The 19,265-nt window shown below is 36.5% G+C and overlaps 1 protein-coding gene across 1 annotated transcript in view; it reads right to left on the bottom strand.

Annotated features, from left to right (window-relative positions):
• Positions 1 to 19,265, bottom strand: part of SCAI (suppressor of cancer cell invasion) — a 109,959-nt gene that overhangs the window by 30,013 nt on the left and 60,681 nt on the right. Inside the window, exons 4-9 of the mRNA XM_045562674.1 lie at positions 11,612 to 11,707; positions 10,997 to 11,083; positions 9,556 to 9,654; positions 3,372 to 3,468; positions 2,294 to 2,392; positions 1,989 to 2,141 (exon numbers count right to left, since the gene is read on the bottom strand). Of these exons, the coding sequence (XP_045418630.1) occupies positions 1,989 to 2,141; positions 2,294 to 2,392; positions 3,372 to 3,468; positions 9,556 to 9,654; positions 10,997 to 11,083; positions 11,612 to 11,707 (631 nt within the window). The remainder of the gene's footprint in view (positions 1 to 1,988; positions 2,142 to 2,293; positions 2,393 to 3,371; positions 3,469 to 9,555; positions 9,655 to 10,996; positions 11,084 to 11,611; positions 11,708 to 19,265) is intronic.

The raw sequence follows: 19,265 nt of genomic DNA, 5'->3' as shown, positions 1-19,265 counted from the left end.
TCAGCTCCCCACTCTCTGTCCCTTAATTATCCTTCTCTATATTCTCCTTTGTAGATAGGTTTCTTACTTCCCAAACCATGAAATGAGGTTCAGTGACTGATACTATCTACCTGAACAACAAACTAGAAATCTAAGAGTCATCTCTGACACCTCTTTACTTCCACATCTAACCAAATATCAAAGGCTATCGGTTGTACCTTCTACATATCTCTAGAGACTAACTCCACTGCCCCATTATCACCACTACCCTGTTGGTATAATATATTATCATTCACCAAGATTAGTACGACAATTTCCCAACTGCTCTGCCACCCTCATTTGGCTCCAATCTGTTCTCCACAACTGCAATCAAAATGGTCTTTTCACAGCACAGGCCTCATCATGTTCCTCCCTTCGCATCAAACCCTTTGCTAATTTTCCAACACACTTAGGATACAAAGTACTGAACATTCACTACCAGTCCCTGTTAATACAGCCCTACCTATCTTTCCTCTTGTGGTTCCCGCTGTTCTCTCAGTTCCAGCCAGTTTAGCCTTCTATTAATGTCTTATACTATTCACACCCCCTTTGCACTCCAGGCCGTGACACGTGCTCTTCCTGCTGCCTGGCTAGAGTGCAGTAGCTGGATCATAGCTCATGGCAACCTCAACCTCCTGGGCTCAAGTGATCCTCCTGCCTCAGCCTCCCAAGTCAAAAAAGGCTCCCAAGTTGCTGGGACCATGGGAGTGTACCACCACACCCAACTAATTTTAAAATTTTTTTGTAGAGACAGGGTCTTGCTATGTTGCTCAGGCTGGCCTCAAACTCCTGGCCTCTAGCAATCACCCCACCTTAGCTTCCCAAAGTGCTAGGATCGTATGCGTGAACCATCATGCCTGGCCTCAGAAAAGTTTTACAGTAGAAATTTGCAAAATAAGGGCCATAAAAGCCAAAAACGGAGGAGTACTAGAGTAATTTAAGAATAAAACCTGTAATCCTAGCACTCTGGGAGGCTGAGGTGGGTGGATTGTTTGAGTTCAGGAGTTCGAGACCAGCCTGAGCAAGAGCGAGTCCCTGTCTCTACTAAAAATGGAAAGAAATTATATGGACAACTAAAAATATATATAGAAAAATTAGCCAGGCATGGTGGCGCATGCCTGTAGTCCCAGCTACTTGGGAGGCTGAAGCAGAAGAATTGCTTGAGCCCAGGAATTTGAGGTTGCTGTGAGCTAGGCTGATGCCACGGCACTTTAGCCTGGGCAACAGAGTGAGGCTCTGTCTCAAAAAAAAAAGAAAAAAGAAAAAAAGAAAGAATATTAAAATTTATTTTAAAAAATTATATAAAAAAAAGAATAACAAAAATGACAGGTGTAAGGATAGGATTCGAACTTAAAACTGTGTAAATAACACAAATAGAAAAATGTCTTTGCTGGTGACTTTTCCAATGTCCAATAAATTCCAGTAAATGACATTTCCAGTATATTAAATCCTCAACATTATGGGACTATTCTATCATAAAAAAAGTATTTGAAATTCAGTTTTGACAAATGTACTCAAAAATAACTCCTCCTAACTGGAAAAGTAATATATAGAAATTCTGGAAACCTCCGAAAGTTATAAAGAAGAACATAAAAATCACCTATAATTCTGCTATTCAGAAATAAATCTTTTAGATATTTATAAATTACTTCCTAATCTTTTTCCTGTACTTTTTTGTATATAGACATTCTAACATATATGAAATAATTCTGTTTACATAGCTCCCTGGAAAATTTATTTTCATTTACTGTATCATGAGTTTCCTAGTTATTAAAAATTCTTTCTAAACTATTTAAATGCCTGTAATATATTCCTTATATGCACATACCATAATTTAATTAACCATTTCGTCACAGATGGATGTCAGGATATTTATAAGGAAATAAATATCCTTATTATCCCTGCCGTTATAATCAAGAGCATTATGTTTCAAAGCAAATTTTAAGCATAATTCCTTCACAATTCTTTACCTGATTATTACAATTACCAATAATGAGTGCATCAGCCAGAGACAACTGTCCCACAATCATGCCCTGTTCCAACAATGGGGCTCCTGTTTCAGCCAGGCGATTAGATGTGATAACAATGGTATTATCATCATTCAATACCATTACAGGGTCCGCCTAAAGAAAAAAGCAGTAAGAAGTTAATGACTAAGACAAAATATCAATCTAAGTTAATGCTTCTTCTTGATATATGCACACAACAAAAACATAAACCACGTAGCCATTTATTTATTCATAATTGTGATCTATCTTTCTAGTCAAAAACTGACCTCAATGAAAGCTGCTACTTCTTGAAGCACCAAGTTCCATTCCACTTGGTCTTCAGTATTAAAGCGGTGAGTATAATCTTCAATTTCATCTGACAATTCCTGATTTTAACATATCACAAAAAAAAGTGTTACTAAAAATTCCATAAAAATACATAGCTATACTATACCATACTTCTGACAGAAACTGATATAGTTAAGACGTTTGATTATTATCAATAGACAGTCCCCATTATAACCAAAAACAAAGAATAAAAACTACATGGATTTGCTTCAAAATCTCAAACTCCAGAATGATACACATCAAATAAGATCTTTACAGAGATCCATTTCCTACTCAGTGCTACGTTGGCAATCAATTAATAGAAAAGTCAGAAGAAAATTAAAAATTTTAACATTTAAAAAACTGAATACACCCTGATTATCTTTGGACTTATACTGTTTTATGGAAATAGTCTTATTAGTAGCTATGCATAGAGAAAGACAGAAAAGGAGTACATAGAGCTACTTCTGTTGGCCTTGTCAAAACTGACATGTTATGCTTGAAAGAAAACTGAAGAAGTATGCCAACAAAACTATTGAATACAGAGTGCAACCAGAATTTAGTATGCAATAATTACAGATATTAAGTGGATCCTGAATACAGTTACCTGAGTTAATGAAGGAGAGAGTGATATAGCTTTTGTAAAGTGATGGAAAAACTAAAATTCATTTACAATACCTCCATAAAACATTATGTATTTTTTCGTGACCTCAACTTCCAATTATTTTCTCTTAAACTAAATACTTTTTTCCACTTGTATTTCTCAGCCATCCATTGATGGGCTGTGAAATGTAAAAACATGCTGAAGGGACAAAAAGAAGGAATTAAGATAATTATCTTTGATTAGTGTAAATGTATTGTAATATGAAGAGAGTGGGAAATATTTTCTATCATAACCCATGTCAGAAGTTACTATACTTTGAATGTTGTAATTATTTAGACACATCAAAATTATTTTAACCTAAATCTATTTTTAAGAAATAAAATTATCCATATACAATTAGAGATTAGATTCTAGTTACTTTAAAGCACATTTACCTTTACCAGATCCTTCACAACATCCATTTTGTTGAGAAGAAGACAAACTACTATAAATCTTGCATAGTACCGTAGCTTCTTAACTACCAACTCAGGTCTACAAGAGATAAATAAAAAATAACTCATTAGGTTAAAAAAGATTTTTGATTTTTCCATTTTTCTGATGGCTTTTAAAACTCTTTTCATCTTTTTTGCAGTTATAAACAATTCCATATATAATCACACAGTCTTTTTGACATATTTCTTACTGATTCATTAAGCTGTTCATCCACATAGTCATTCATTCAACAAATATCTATTGAGAACTTAGGAGTGTAAGGCACTATGCTAAATGCTAAGAGTAAAAGGTTTTAAAAAAATCTGTAGACAGAGTTCCTTCTTTACAGATCTTACAGACAGAAAAGTACTTAAAATATACAGGAGACAAATACTTAAAACACAGTGGAATAAATATAATAACAAGAGAAATAAATGATGCTATTTTGAGTCCAAAGGACTGGATCCTGGGTGAGAAAAGGCTTTCTAGAGAAAGTGATAAATGTTTAAGTTAAGATAGCAAGGAAGAGTGAAAGACTACGGAAAATATGAGGTGAAAAGAATTCCAGGAAGAACATTCTTTGTCTCGAAATCTCATTTTTCTAATATTAACAATCAAGCCAGCTTTCTCATGTTTACTGTTTGTATGTCATATCTTTTTTCATCTATTTTCAATTATCTGTGTCTTTTTTTTTTTAGTAAATATAGTTTTTAGTGATAAGGTCTCTTTCTATTGCTCAGGCTATAGTGCAGTGGCGCAATCATAGCTCATTGCAACCTTGAACTCCTGGGCTCAAGCAATCTTCCCGCTTTAGCCTGCCGAGTAGCTACGACTAGGGCATGAGCCACCATGCCTGATTTTTTTTTTTTTTAATTTTTATTTTCAAAGGTGGAGTCTTGCTATGTTGCCCAGGGTGGTCTTGAACTCATGGCCTCAAGTGATCTTCCTGCCTCGGCCTCCCCAAAGCACTGTGATTACAGGCATAAGCCATGGTGCCAGCCTATCTGTCTTTTTATTTAAATTCATCTGCTGTAGACAGTGTATTATTAAATCTTGCTTTTTTTTACCCACTTTGACAATCTCTACCTTGTACCATTTACATTTAATATTGTTACTGTTTGGCTAGGTTTTTGTCTACCACCTTGCTATTTGTTTCCTATTTGCCCCTTCTCTTTTTGTTGTTCCTCTTTTGTTCCTTTCTTACTTTCTTTTTGGTTAACCAAATATTTTTTAATGTCCCTTTTTAGATCAACTACTGGCTTCTTAGTTATACCTATTCTGTGTTATTGTTCTTTCAGCGATTGCTAGGAGCAGCCATGTGCATCCTAAACTTACCAAATGCCATTTACAGTCAATATTGTACCTGTTCAAGCCTGACACTTTACATTTACCCCTTATCAATTCAAATCTGACAATTTCAACTTCCACTTCCTGGTTTCCATATCCCACATCACAAATACTTTACAACAGTATATTTTGTATATATGTTTGACACTTTCCATGATAAAATTTTTTTTAATTCTTCTTTGAATGAGTTATTTAGAAATGTATCACTAATTGACAAATTTCTTAAACTCTGTTTTATTCCTGTTTATAATGGAATCATACAATGGTTAGCGAACACATACTTGAAAATTTATTGAACCTTGTATTAAATTTGTTTTGTGGCAAATATAAGTAAACTTCACAAAAGTTTCATATAAGCTTGAAAATAACATACATTTGCTTATTGTTGCATACAGTTTTCTGTAAGTTTGGAACAAGTTTTTGTTACTCATATCTTATAATTTCTTATCTTCTTGATATATAAGGCATTAAATATGGTATATCAAAAATTCCCATATACATTAGACCATTTATTAATTTCTCCACTTTTTGCTTTATTATAATGCTACATTATTGGTTATATATAAGTTTAGAATTTTTCTGTTTTCCTTAATTGTTCCTTTTATCATTATGGAGAAAACCTCTATCCTTAATATTTTCTGCCTTAAATAAAAATAATACGTACTGGCATATTTTCTCCCTTAGTATCTGTCTTATTTATCTTTATTTAAGTACCTTATATCTTTGAAGGATCTCTTATAAACAGTACGCTACCAGGTTTTTCCAAAAAAGGCATACTGACAATGTCTGTCTTTTAAATGGAAGTTTATATCACTTTCACTCACTAATTACCACCATATTTGCACTTGTCTCTACTTTATTATTTTGTGCTATTTATACTTCTTGGGGTATATTTTCCTTTCCTGTCTTCCATTATAATGATTCATTCTATCTGTTCTGAAGTTACACATTCTCCTTATATTAAGTATACTTTTCTTAGAATATTAACAAATTACTTACTCTATGCCTTTTCTGAACAATAAATGGATCTTATTAGAATGACTTAATTCTTTTTTTTTTTTTTTTTTTGAGACAAGAGTCTTGCTCTGTTGCCCAGGCTAGAGTGCCATGGCGTCAAGCTCACAGCAACCTCAAACTCCTGGGCTTAAGCAATCCTTCTGCCTCAGCCTCTCGAGTAGCTGGGACTACAGGCATGTGCCACCATGCCCGGCTAATTTTTTTCTATATATATTTTTAGCTTTCCAGATCATTTCTTTCCATTTTTAGTAGAGACGGGGGTCTCGCTCTTGCTCAGGCTGGTCTCGAACTCCTGACCTTGAGCGATCCTCTCGCCTCAGCCTCCTAGAGTGCTAGGATTACAGGCGTGAGCCACTGCGCCGGCCCTAGAATGACTTAATGCTTTATCCTCTTTCTTCTCTCATGCTATTGTTATCCAAGATTTGGCCCCATTTTATTTTAATAACCTCAATGAGCCATTATTACTACCTCATAAAATATCTGTTTTAGGATACAAGGGGATACTTTTTTTTCACCAATCCTTCTTGTATATCACCCCTTCTTCTGGTTTTAATTTTCCTCTTTATTGTTCTTTTATGTCACCAAAACCAACTACTCCCCTGCCAGATCACCAGGGCAATGAGGAAATGAACTAGGGACTTCCTTACCTTCTTGACAGCTAAGTTGCCCATTTAAAGGGATGATTGTTCTATTTTATCCAGCATTTCCAGGTGTTTTGGAACTGATAGTATTTTAGGTTATCTAGTCTACCACATTGTCAGGAGTGGAATTCAAAATAGAAATAAAATTAGTAGAAGGACAATGTCAATTCATACCTGAAATATGAATGACTTAATTCCATTAATTTTTTTACAAAACAGGTTCTATGAATCAATAGATCATGAATTATGTAACTGGCAAACTTTCCATAAAGGGCCAGATAGTAAACATTTTAAGTTTTGCAGGGCATATTTGATGCCTGTAGCATATTCATCTTTTCCTGTTTCACAACTCTTTGAAAATGTAAAAACGATTCTAAGCTGCCGGCCAGTACAAAAACAGGCCATGGGCCCAATTCGGCATGTAGGCCATAGTTTGCCTATCCCTGTATTAAATAAACATTGCATGTAAAACATGTCAGGAATGTAAAGCCATAGCCTATTGGCTGACTCCATATCAAACTGCACAAGAAATGTGACCCTCGCTGGAAGGGTCCACATCAAGCCCTGGTTATCATCAATACCACCACTGTGAACTGCCAAAGCCTTCAATTTTAGATTATTTCCCACATTAAAAAACTTCAATGCTGTCATCACTAAAGTTGAAATTATGATGCTCTTGACAAACTCTGGACTCCAGAATTCCACCTTGTCCAACCTACCAGGCCTGCTACTTGTAAGACACTGACTAACTGCACATTTGCCTGAGAAACTCCGTTCTTCCAGGTGGCTAACTGCAACATCTCCCTACGACCTCCCGTGTACTCAGAAACCTCACCTTCTCCGTATCTAACTCTGACTAGGTTCAGCCTTGGCCATCTGCAACAGAGTTGGGGTTTGAGGTCCTAGGATGACTGGTCATATGGTAACACTTCTAAGCAGGATGGGCCCGTGGAATGAGATGTTCTGAGTGTTGACTATGTTTAGTGACAGGTAGTCACCATGGTGACTGCTGGAATGTATCATTTCTCCTGGCCTCAACATAATGCTTAGGTGCTGAGACAGTGCAAGAGAGAACTTGTTCCTTTTGAGGAGAAAAAATGTTTGCCTTTTAAAAACTGTGAAATTGTGGAATATTTTCTTACTTGGTTTTATCTACTGGCTATTGATTTTAGCAGCTGTTCCTGATTGCTATCTTGCCCTGTGTGAACTATGAAACAACCTACCAACCGAACAAAGCCTTCCCTAAGCACATACAGCAAGGTCAAGGTTTTACACACTGGATTGTGTAATTTGATTCCAATTTACTGCCCAATGCAAGAGATTTTGTCATCTTGATTCCAAATAATCCTACCTCTATTAATCTGCCCTACAGTAGGAAACAGGACAGGAAAACAATTCAAATGTGGTGTTTGCTATTAAGGCAGAAACTAACTGCAATAAATCAAACTGTTATGTTTTAAGCCAAGGGGCCCAAGGCCAATTTCCCTTTTGGTAAATGAGAAAATGCAGAACAGTGAATTGTACAAGGTATTTTGCTATTGCTTAAAATAGTTCTCAGCTTGTATGTACTTTTTTTTAATGCTGATAAAATGTTACATAGCCCTTTTGCATTTTTTAATATATAATTTATCTCACCAAGAACTAATACAAATAGTATAACATAAATTTTTTAAAAATTAGGGTTGGTGGAAATATATCTATAGCACAAATATGTGAAGCAAACCATAGAAAAACCTGAGGGAAAAGTAACTGGGGGAACTTCTGATGGCAGGATGATGTTAGGGAATAACAAAAAGGCATGAGAGGAAAATGCAGACTCCAGCACCCACACCCATCACTCAGACCACGCAAACTCCCCTGCACAAGTCTGAACAACGTGTACATGGGAATGAAAGGGATATACAAAAGTGGGACTTTTCCCAAAATGTCACTGGTTAGCTGGAACAATTACAATAGTCAACCACAAAGTGTTCTCCAGGAAACCACGTCAAAACTGTTTTCTTCTACTGCTAAGAGAATATAATCTTTTCACCATATAACAACTAAGAGCTCTGTTGCTGGGAGTAGAGAAAACATTCAGATCTTCTATGCCTGAACTTTCTCTTCTAACAATTCTCAGAATGCTAGCAAGAAAGATTGTTCAGCAGATCCCTGATTTCTTCCACAATTCCACACTCATCTGGAATTAATAAAATCACAATCAATGGGTACCCCAAATATGTCTGTAAGCCCCATTAGAAGATAATCTTCTGAAAAGGAACTAGCACCCCTTCTTTTTTTTCCTCTCCCATTCAAGTATCTGCTACAGTGCCAGATATGTGTTCAACAGTTTTTTTATTGGGAATGAATGAATTCTACATATTTTTCTCTAACGCTAGAGTTACACAACTGCAAAACAGTCCTGGGTTTATAAAAAAAAATTCGAACAGCATTAGCAGCCTTTTCTCTAGTCTTACATTACAGCTGTCAACAGCCTTTTGAAAATATATAATTAAGATTACACAGGCTAAAAAGAAGAAATGTTATTAGCTAAGCTTCAAGTTGGAGTCATTTTTTCCTATGAAACCTGTGTGATCCCACTCTCCCATAAAGCAATAACTCCAACCCTCCTTTGGTATCGTGACATCATTACAACAATGATTTTTTTTTTTTTTTTTTTTTTTGAGACAAGGTCTTGCTCTGTTTCCCAGACTGGACAGCAGAGGCCTCATCATAGCTCACTATAGCCTCAAACTCCTGGGCTCAAGTGATCCTCCTGTTTTAGACTCCCAAGTAGCTGGGACTACAGGCACACAACACCATGCCCTGCTACTTTTTCTATATTTTTGTAGAGACAGGGTCTCATTCTTGCTCAGGCTGGTCTCAAACTCCTGGCCTCAAGTGACTCTCCCACCTTGGCCTCCGAAAGTGCTAGCATTATAGGTATGAGCCACCGTGCCTGGACAAAATCTATAATATTTACTGTTCTTAGGTAACATATACCTCTGTAAAATTTTAGAAGGTTTTAAATAGTGGGCACTCATTAAAGCCTATTTAATGAATGTAGGTTATAAACAAACGTGCTTTTCTGCACAATTTCCATACAGACTAAAGGTTTTGAGTGTTTAATCCTCAACTTTCTAAAAACACAGTAGAAGCATACCTGTCTTCTTTATTGACTTGAGAATAATATGATCTCTGTCTGATTGCAGAATAGAAGGAGAAAGCCTCATTCAGATAGCTGGTCTCAGATGTGCGTAAGCTATGAGAAAAAAAATTTTTTAATATGGCAGTGTCAGAAACTCTTTACCATCATAAATACTTGTTCCATATTTCTCTATTCCCTACATAAGGTGATACAAATGACTGTCCTAAATTTGAACCAGCAAGGCAGTAATCATATCACCCTTAAGATGTATAAAAATAGTAATAATGATATTTTTGATAGAGACAGGGTCTTGCTGTTGCTCAGACTGGTCTCAAACTCCTAGGCTCAAGCGATCCTCCCGCTTCAGCCTCCCAGAGTGCTAGGATTACAGGCGTGCACCATGGCACCCAGCCCAAGCCTTTTTTTTCTTTTGGAGACAAGGTTTTGCTCTGTTGCCCTGGCTAAAGTGCAGTGATGTTGCCATAGCTCACTACAACCTCAAACTCCTGGGTTCAAGTGATCCTGCTGTATCAGCCTCCTAAGTAGCTGAGACTACAAGTATGCACCACCACACCCAACTAATTAGCCACTGCACCTGGCCCCAAGCCTTTTTTATTGTATACCTGATATTACTTCATGATAATGAAATATAGACTCCTAAAAGGAGCTCTCTTCTTTCCTTGACTCAAGAGTGGGACTATATAGATGTTATTGCTCTAAGGATATAATCAGAAGTACCTTATTTATCTCATGTAACCTTTCAAACAACATATCCTACAAGTATGAATTTTTAAAAGCATCTTACTGACAACCATTCATTCATACATACAAGTTATATCTCTGCATATAAGTCTTAAGACTTAAGTGAAGCCATAAGAACTATAAATTCAACTATTATTTATCATTTATCTAAAATAGAAATCAAACTCCTTTAAGTTATAAATGAGTCTGACCAAATGAACTATTTGGAAGGTAAGGCTTTGAAGCAAATAATATTACTTTGATTATGGAACGTCATTTCATAATGTTGTCTCCCCCTTACCCCCCCTCACAGATGGGTTCATGCTCTATCACCCAGGCTGGTTTCAAACTTCTGACCTCAAGTGATCCTCCCATCTTAGCCTCCCAAGTAGCAGGGACTATAGGCACAAGCCATCATGCCCACCTAATTATTTTATGTTTTAGACACGAGATCTCACTATGTTGCCTAGGCTGGTCTCAAACTGCTGGACTCACGAGATTCTTCTGCCTCAGCCTCCCAAGTAGCAGGGATGTAAGGTATGAGCTATTGCAGCTGGCTTCATGATGCTCTCTTGATCAAACCAGTCTGAACTATTAGGGTTTCATTTGTAACTTACTGTATTCACGCCTAACAAGTGAGTGTACTATGCATACTTATGCATGCTGTGTTTTAACCAGCACAACACTTCACTCTTTCCATGTACAATGCACTTACTAATAATGGTAGTATAGCTGCCCAATTTTGGAAGCAATTTCCCCTATTTGCCACCGCTTCAAGCCATATCGATTATCCAAGACTTGTCTGTTTCATAATGGAAACAAGAAAACAGGAATAAAATACTATAAATTTCAAAAATAACCAAATCTATAAATTCAATAGAATAAAATACCATCCAATTCAGCAAAGCTCATGAATTTTTCATAAGATTTTGATATAATCAGTCAATTAAATTCAAAAAGCATTTATTAAATGTCTATTTAAGTAACTTCAAATATAAAAGAAACTACTTTGAGCTATGTCCATGAAAATTAGAAGCAACACACACATAATAGCTTTGGCTAATAAACAGCATGTATTTTAGAATGAAACCATGAATTATCTCACTTATGTTAGAGTTAATCTGAACCATTAAAAATGTAACATTGTCTTAAAAACTCAGGTAAGAACACTATATTTTAAAATCTTAAATAAATAAGAAAAAATAAATTTGTTTTTATTTAGATCATAAAGATGAACTATATTATATAAAAAGCACTGAGGTACTAAAGATCAAAACTGTGACTAACATAATGAGCTTTCACTTTCCTTTAACTATAAAAATTCCTTTACCGATGCTGCTGCTGGAACTTCCAGAGTTTGGTGTAAACATCAAAAGTTCTTCCAAAATAGGATTGCCATTGCTTCTGTCCATACTGCGGCAAATCCCTGTGACAATAAATAAGCATGTATTAATTTTAAATCTCTTATACTATTTTGAAATTAAGTCTTATGGTGGTACAAACCAGACAGATTTAAAGAATTCAGGTATTCTTTTTTTAAAAAAAAAAAAAAGTTACAATTTTTGGAGGAGAAATAGTTCTATAACAAAGGTCCAGGACACATTCTTTCTTGTTCTTCCCTACGCTTCTGACAGTTCACTCTCACTGTTTTTTGCAGATACCTCTCCCAGGAGGTTTCTAGCACTCTCTTCCCTGTCCCTGGGTGATCTTTTTCATACTTAATTATATACTGGTAACTTCCAAATGTTTATCTTCAACTAAGAACTCAGCAGTGTGAAAAATATTGCTTTAGGGAATATATCTAGAAGTGGATGTACAGGTGGTATTACTGTTTTCAACTATTCTATCCCCTCCCCATAAGAGAAATATACATCCCTGTCCTTGGCCCTGGTGACTTATAGTACATGTCTTTGAGAGACAAATACTCGCTACCATATAAACATTGGATCTGGCCATGTTAACTTGCTGTGGCCAGTGAAATATAATTGTAAGTTACCTATACCATATCTGAGGAGAAGAGTAAGAGACATTACATGGTTCAGCATTTTTATTTTCTCCTCTGACCTAACACAAAGATAAGACTGCTCTTTAGCCTGGAACACAGAGTAAGACATATTTAGCAGGGCTTCCAAACTGCAGACAGCTTGTAGCTAACATAGGAGCTAGAAACGAATCTCTTGTAGTAAGGCACTAAAATTTAGGGGTTATTGGTTATAGCAGCCCTATTTAGGAAAAGCTAGTACAGAAACTGGTAACAGGGATAGGTTACTGCCAAAACAAACATATACCACACTTGCATTGGGATTGAGTAGCAAGTAATTGTACTGAAGGCTGCAAAATCCATGGTCTATATAATGCAGTGGTAAATCTGCATTTGCCTGCAATAACTTAGAAAGCAGATAATATAACTAATGAATTTGTGGATTTATATAAAGCAGCTGGGAAACAGTACGCTACTAGCCCTGGATGCTATTAGTTGCACTTAACAAAATACTGCAAGAAAAAGATGAACTCAGAAAAGAACCAGCTGCAAGCAGAATTGAAAAGGAAAAGAGAAAAATCCACAAATTCAAGAACTTTCAGCATTATAAGCTACAATAATTACTAATGCTTAACTGTAAAAGATACAATTGAGAAATGCTATCCATAAACGCCAATTAAAACTCAGGCTCACCCCCATAATAAGCTGAAATAATAATAAAAAAAAAACTCAGGCTCATCTTCAGGGCAAAACTTCTTTGATTAAAGTCTATGGACAGATGAAGACAGCCCAAAGTACATGCTTTCAGCAGCATAAAATTGATCAGGAAAAACAACCTAAGGATTTGACTGTCCTGTAGAAGCCTGATAAGCTCAAGGTATCACTAATAAGTCTAGAAAAGAGAGAGAGGGAAAGAGAGAGAGAGGTCTCAAAAAATGTGGGTATGGCTATTGGTACATGAAGCTAACTTGAATCGAACAAAGAAAGTCAACTACATTTCACTAGAGTTGTACCACCAAAAGTCACCTGCTGTATAAAGAACAATAATCACTCACTGATTATAGTGTGGTATACTTCTTATCCTAGTCTATTACTTATCATCCCATTTTTATTGACTGGGGTTTTTTAATGAGTAGTTATGAAATGTACCAATCTTTATAGTTAGTGCTTTTTTTGTTTTGTTAAAGAATTCATCACACAATAGTATTGTCTTCTGCTTAAAGTTTTGACTTTGAAATTTAACTTTTTTTTCTTTTTGGAAACAGAGTCTTGCTCTGTCACTCTGGGTAGAGTGCAGTGGCATCATCGTAGCTTACTGTAACTTCAGACTCCTGGGCTCAACTGATCCTCCTGCCTCAGCCTCCCAAGTAGCTGGGACTATAGGCATGTACCACCACACCCAGCTAATTTTTCTATTTTTAGAGAGTGAGATGAGGTCTTGCTCTTGCTCAGTCTGGTCTCGCAACTCCTGGCCTCTGGTTATCCTCCCTTCTCAGCCTCCCAAAGTGCTGGGAATACAGGCATGAGCCACCCTAAACCAGGCCCCCTCTAAAACCATATTTTTTTTTATTATGAGAATATATTTTCATTCATTTTTTGAACGGGTAATTTATACACATAATACAAAATTCAAAGAGGACAAAAGGTGTGTATAGAATAAAAAGTAAGTCTCTCCTACTTCTAGTAACCCAGTTCTCCATTCTGGAGAATCCTTATTTACAAGCATAGAACTGTGCGTATGTGTATATACATACACTTTGAAAAATAAGTTTAAAATAAATGTATTAATTAAAAAAGATGAAAAAGAACAGTCCCATGACCTAGCCAATTACAATTAATATTTAGCATATTTCTTGCCAGGCTGCTAGAGTGAGTGCCGTGGCGTCAGCCTAGCTCACAGCACCCTCAAACTCCTGGGCTCAAGTGATCCTTCTGCCTCAGCCTCCCGAGTAGCTGGGACTACAGGTGTGTGCCACCATGCCCGGCTACTTTTTTCTATATATTTTTAGTTGTCCAGCTAATTTCTTTCTATTTTTAGTAGAGATGGGGTCTCACTCTTGCTCAGGCTGGTCTCGAACTCCTGAGCTCAAACGATCTACCTGCTTCGGCCTCCCAGAGTGCTAGGATTACAGGCGTGAGCCACCTTGCCCAGCCAAGTGTTTGCTTTTTAAGCATCACTAAAACTAAAGTTTTTCAGTGTGGCTAGTTCAACCTGGTAGGTTTTGCTAAAGTGTTTTTATTGTGATGAATTGGGTGCAGTGCATGTGAGTAATTCACCAGCCCTAGAATACCATGACATTCTAATTTATGATTTCCTTTTTAGCTGCTATTCCCAACACACAGCTGTGCATCTCCAAACAATTTTTCCTCCAAACCAGCATGTTTTCTGAATGTGTTCTCTTGATCTGCTTACCTAGATGTTTTCCAAATGCTGCAAAATGTTTTCTGATTTCATCTTTACTTTTTCTATTCCATTTTTTCTGGTTTTTCCATCAAAAATACTGATAATTCTTCAGCTGTATCATCTTTATTCTCTTGACTCCATATTCATTTTCTCTTTGGATATTGAGAAATCATTTCCCATTCTTCCTGAACATCACTAATTTAATGTTTCTAAGTAGTATCAGTTCTATTCTTTATTGTCTTTGCTGTGAATTTTAATCCTGATACTACATTTTTGTTTTTCTGAAAGTCTTTCTTATTTAATCTTAACCTGTTCTCTTCTTATAGTTTTACGCTCTTTTCATAGATGCTGTGATCTGTGGCACTTTATTGCAGAAGACAAACAATTTTCCAAAATTTTCTTATGGTTTCTGTTACCAATAATTTTCAGAGGGCTGAGTCTCAAGGAGGATGTTTTCATTCCCTTGGTGTGTGTGTGTGTGTGTGTGTGTGTGTGTGTGTGTGTGTGTGTGTGTGTGTGTGTGTGTGTGTGTGGAGGGTGGTGGGTTATGAGGGAGTGATTATTTTCGTTTTTGAAATAAGCCCATTTAGAGATCTGACTCATCCTTCCAAGAACAAGGTATGGTCTACCCAGGCTCTACGTTTGGTAATTCTTCTTCCTATATCTCTCTGGTGAGGGGAAGGATAAATCAAATTCCTTTCTCAGATCTACACATGGATTGCAGCTCCTAGCACAATTAGTTGAGCAGGTGTATCATCTATTGTCAGATCAGATGGATGAATGATGGACATGCACATGTCCCTACAGTTTGGTTCTCTGACACTATGAACCAATGGATACATAAAAACCTAAGAATTGTCAAAAAATTCTTCATGTCTGTCTCAACAAATTGTGCTTTACCTCATGGGTTTTATAGCTCCCAGTACGTATAATGTGGCAGTGACAATATTGATTTCCCTCCATACTTTCTGCTTAACCTAATCTTTATGAATAGTAATCTGGCTGTCTCATAAAGCAGTAAAAACACAGAAGGGCACAAGCGAACATTATTGTTGGAGACTTTACCAGTTAACCTTCGCTGCATAACAAACCACTTCAAAACTCAGCAGCCTAAAACGAAAACCATTTATTCAGTCGTGATTTTGTGGGTTAGCAATCTGAGCTCGGCTCAGCTGGGGAGTTCTACTGGTCTCAGCCAGACCTCACACTCATGCAACTCGGACAGCCAGTGGTCGGAGGCTTCCCTCAAATGTCCAGCAGTTGTCTGCTTCGCCACGTGTTTCTCATCATCCAGCTGGTTAGCTTGGCTTTGTTTACATGAGGATTGGCTGCAAGGATCCCAAGAGCAGTAAAAGAGAGGACAAGCTCTAATGTGCATTTTTCTTTTCAAGTCTTTGCATCATATTTGCTACTGTCCCATTGGCCAAAGCAAATCTCACGGCCCAGGCCCAAGGGCAGCGTGGGAGGGAACTATTCACACCCCGGATAGAGGAAAGGGAATCATTTTATAAACAGTCTATCACAAAGACCTTATTTCTTTTTTTTTTCAATTTTGAAAATAATGTAAGTCTCTTGGAAAACAAAAATGCTACAAAGTATATAAAGCAAGAAGTAAAAACAATACGCTATTGCTTTTCTCCTCAAATCTAGTCCCCACAAATAACCACCACTAATTTCTCACATTTAGCTATGTATATTTTTTCCATTATTTTATGCAAATGGGATCAAACTGTATATAAAATTATGCAACACATCTTTTAAATTTAATAATATATCAGGTTTCTTTAGTATATATAGGTTTATATCAATATTTACCATATACAAAGTAATATATAATGAACCAATTTATTTAACCAATACCCTCCTGATGAACATTTATGTTCTAGTTTTTCTCTGTTATAAAAATGCTGCAATACGCTGCATGTGGCAGATCACAACTATAATTCTAGCACTCTGGGAGGCCGAGGCTGGAAGATTACTTGAGGCTAGGAGTTCAAGACCAGTCTGAGCAAGAGTGAGATCCTGTCTCTACAAAAAATACAAAAAATTAGCCGGGTGTGGTGGTGCATGTCTGTAGTCCCAGCTATTTGGGAGGCTGAGGCAGGAGGACTGCTTGAGCCCAGGAGTTGGAGGTTGCAGTGAACTATGATGATGCTACTACATTCTAGCCCAGGCAACGGAGCAAGACTCTGTGTCAAAAACCAAAAAACAAAACAATAAATAAATAAAAATGCTGTAATAAACATATTCATACTAATAAGCTTAAATAATTATGTGACATGAATGAAAGGTAAATTTCTGTAGGTGAAATTGAAGAGTGAGAAAGATCTGCATTTCAGTACCAGATGTTAAGACAATGGATAAGGAAGCGAGAGGTTTTCTTACTTGAAACTTTCAGGCACACATAGCAAGAATAAGCTAGTAACTGTATTTTTTAAAATCCATTTCCATTATCCTTATGATAAGCAGAAATTCATTTCAGATTACAGAAATAGGTTAACTGTAGATATTAGTTTCCCACATTTATTGCAAGTTTTCATCTTTTTTGTCTCCATGGATCTCTAATGAGGTTGTATTAGGAAGACTGAATCAGACATTTTTAAAATGGAAGCTGCTGCCGAATTTTTTAAGACTCTTATGAAGCAGCTGCTGTTAGGAAGACTGTATTATTATATAAAAACATTTGTCAGTGACATCAACTTTGTGACAACTGACAATTATTGGGTGCTTTTTTCTTTTCTTTTCTTTTTTTTTTTTTGAGACAGAGTCTCAAAGACAGAATCTCTGCTGCCCGGCTATGGTGCAGTGGCATGATCATAGCTCACCTCAAACTCCTGGGCTCAAGCAATCTTCCTCCCTCAGCCTCCTGAGTAGCTGGGACTACAGGCGTGTGCCACCACACCCGGCTAATTTTTTTCTATTTTGGTTGAGACAGGGTCTTGCTCTTGCTCAGACTGGTCTAGAACTCCTGACCTCAAGTGATCCTCCTGCCACCACCTCCCAGATGTGCTAGGATTACAGGTGTGAGCACCTGTAATCTATTGGGTGCATCTTTAAAGATACTATATAAAGCCTTTAGGCAAACTTGCATGTAAGCATTTGCCTGCAAGTTCCTTCGAGTTTCCAAAATTGACACATTTAAAAATCTCAGTAATATATCCTGTTAAGGGAGAAAACAGAACTAGAACCCAGCATTTTAATTCAACTGTATAATTTCAAGTATTCAGTAGAGAGGGGCAGGGAATTTTGTATGAGGGCTAAAAGTACATAGAAGGTGATCTAAAATGCTAGAGCAGGGCTCCTAATGATAAGTTATAATATATTAATACAAGTATTTGCAGATGTATAGCTATGGACAAAGTTGGGTAAATTCTACACTATTTTCCTCAAAAGAACTTAGAACCTCTACTACCCCAAGGAATCAGTTATAAAGATAGCAGTTTCTTCTTCAAAATACAATTTTAAAAATTTTCTAAATTTCCTATAAATCCTATGATCACCCTTTTTCTAATGAGACATATCATAGCAGCAAATATACAAATCATTATAATATGATTAGAGTCTAAAATTAACTAAAGTACTTCATAGAGAGTTTTAGACAAATTCTTCTACTATTCAGAGTCTGACTGGTTTGAAACTATGAATATATCATTTGGTCATTATTACTGTCAGCAGAGATGGGAAATTAATGGTCCATAGGATTAAATTAAATCAGGCTCTGTGAATTACCCCGTATGTTAAATGACCTTATATTTCACATTTTGCAAAGGCATCTATGTTATAAATTGGCTGTTATATTCTTCTTTCCAAGGCTTTAGAGGAAAGTAAAAGTATGACACTAATCTCTCTCTTACTATAAATCTTCGACTCCATCAATATAAGTCAGGAGACGATGGCAGGAAGAAATGCAGCGCAAATGAGTAAACCTGATTCTCAGAGATATTTCAAATTTAACACTGGGGTGGCAAAACTCAGGAAATTTCTTTCTAGTTTCTATGAATCCACCATCTTTACTAAAGTGAATGAGCTAAGATCACTGATGCCTACCTACACCTAAAATCCTAGTCCAGTGGGCACTTTTCAGTCCTTAAAATAGCATTCCGACCGGCATTACACTCCTCACCACTCTCATCGCCTTGTAAGTCTGTCTTCTTTCTATTCTTACAATTTCTTTCACCGGCTTCTCTTAGTCTGGTCCTTAAATGCTTCATTTCCCCAGGGTACGTACCTGTATATAAACATGTACATACACAAACATATGCACACACACATAATACATTCATACACATACACACCACACACACACACACACACACACACACACACAGTAAGTTGCTTGAGAATCATGACCAGTAAATTGTAGAGCTATTAATATGATTCAAATTCAAACCATCTAACCCGTAATCCATGCTCTCTCTTTTCTACCCAATGGAGTAACACCTAGATTTTTTATATTAGTAAAGTGCTTTTCTGGGAGCTCACTCTACTCCCCAGGTCTTAGGATGCTCCTGAAATCCAACAATGCTGTGGTCAAAGGCAAAGGAATAAACCAACTTCTGTGAATCAGGTTTTTGGTCAAAGTGCATATTGTTTACATAG

Source organism: Lemur catta, chromosome 10 (genome assembly GCF_020740605.2).
Source record: "Lemur catta isolate mLemCat1 chromosome 10, mLemCat1.pri, whole genome shotgun sequence".
NCBI lineage: Eukaryota > Metazoa > Chordata > Mammalia > Primates > Lemuridae > Lemur > Lemur catta.
This window is presented reverse-complemented; position numbering and strand designations above follow the sequence as displayed.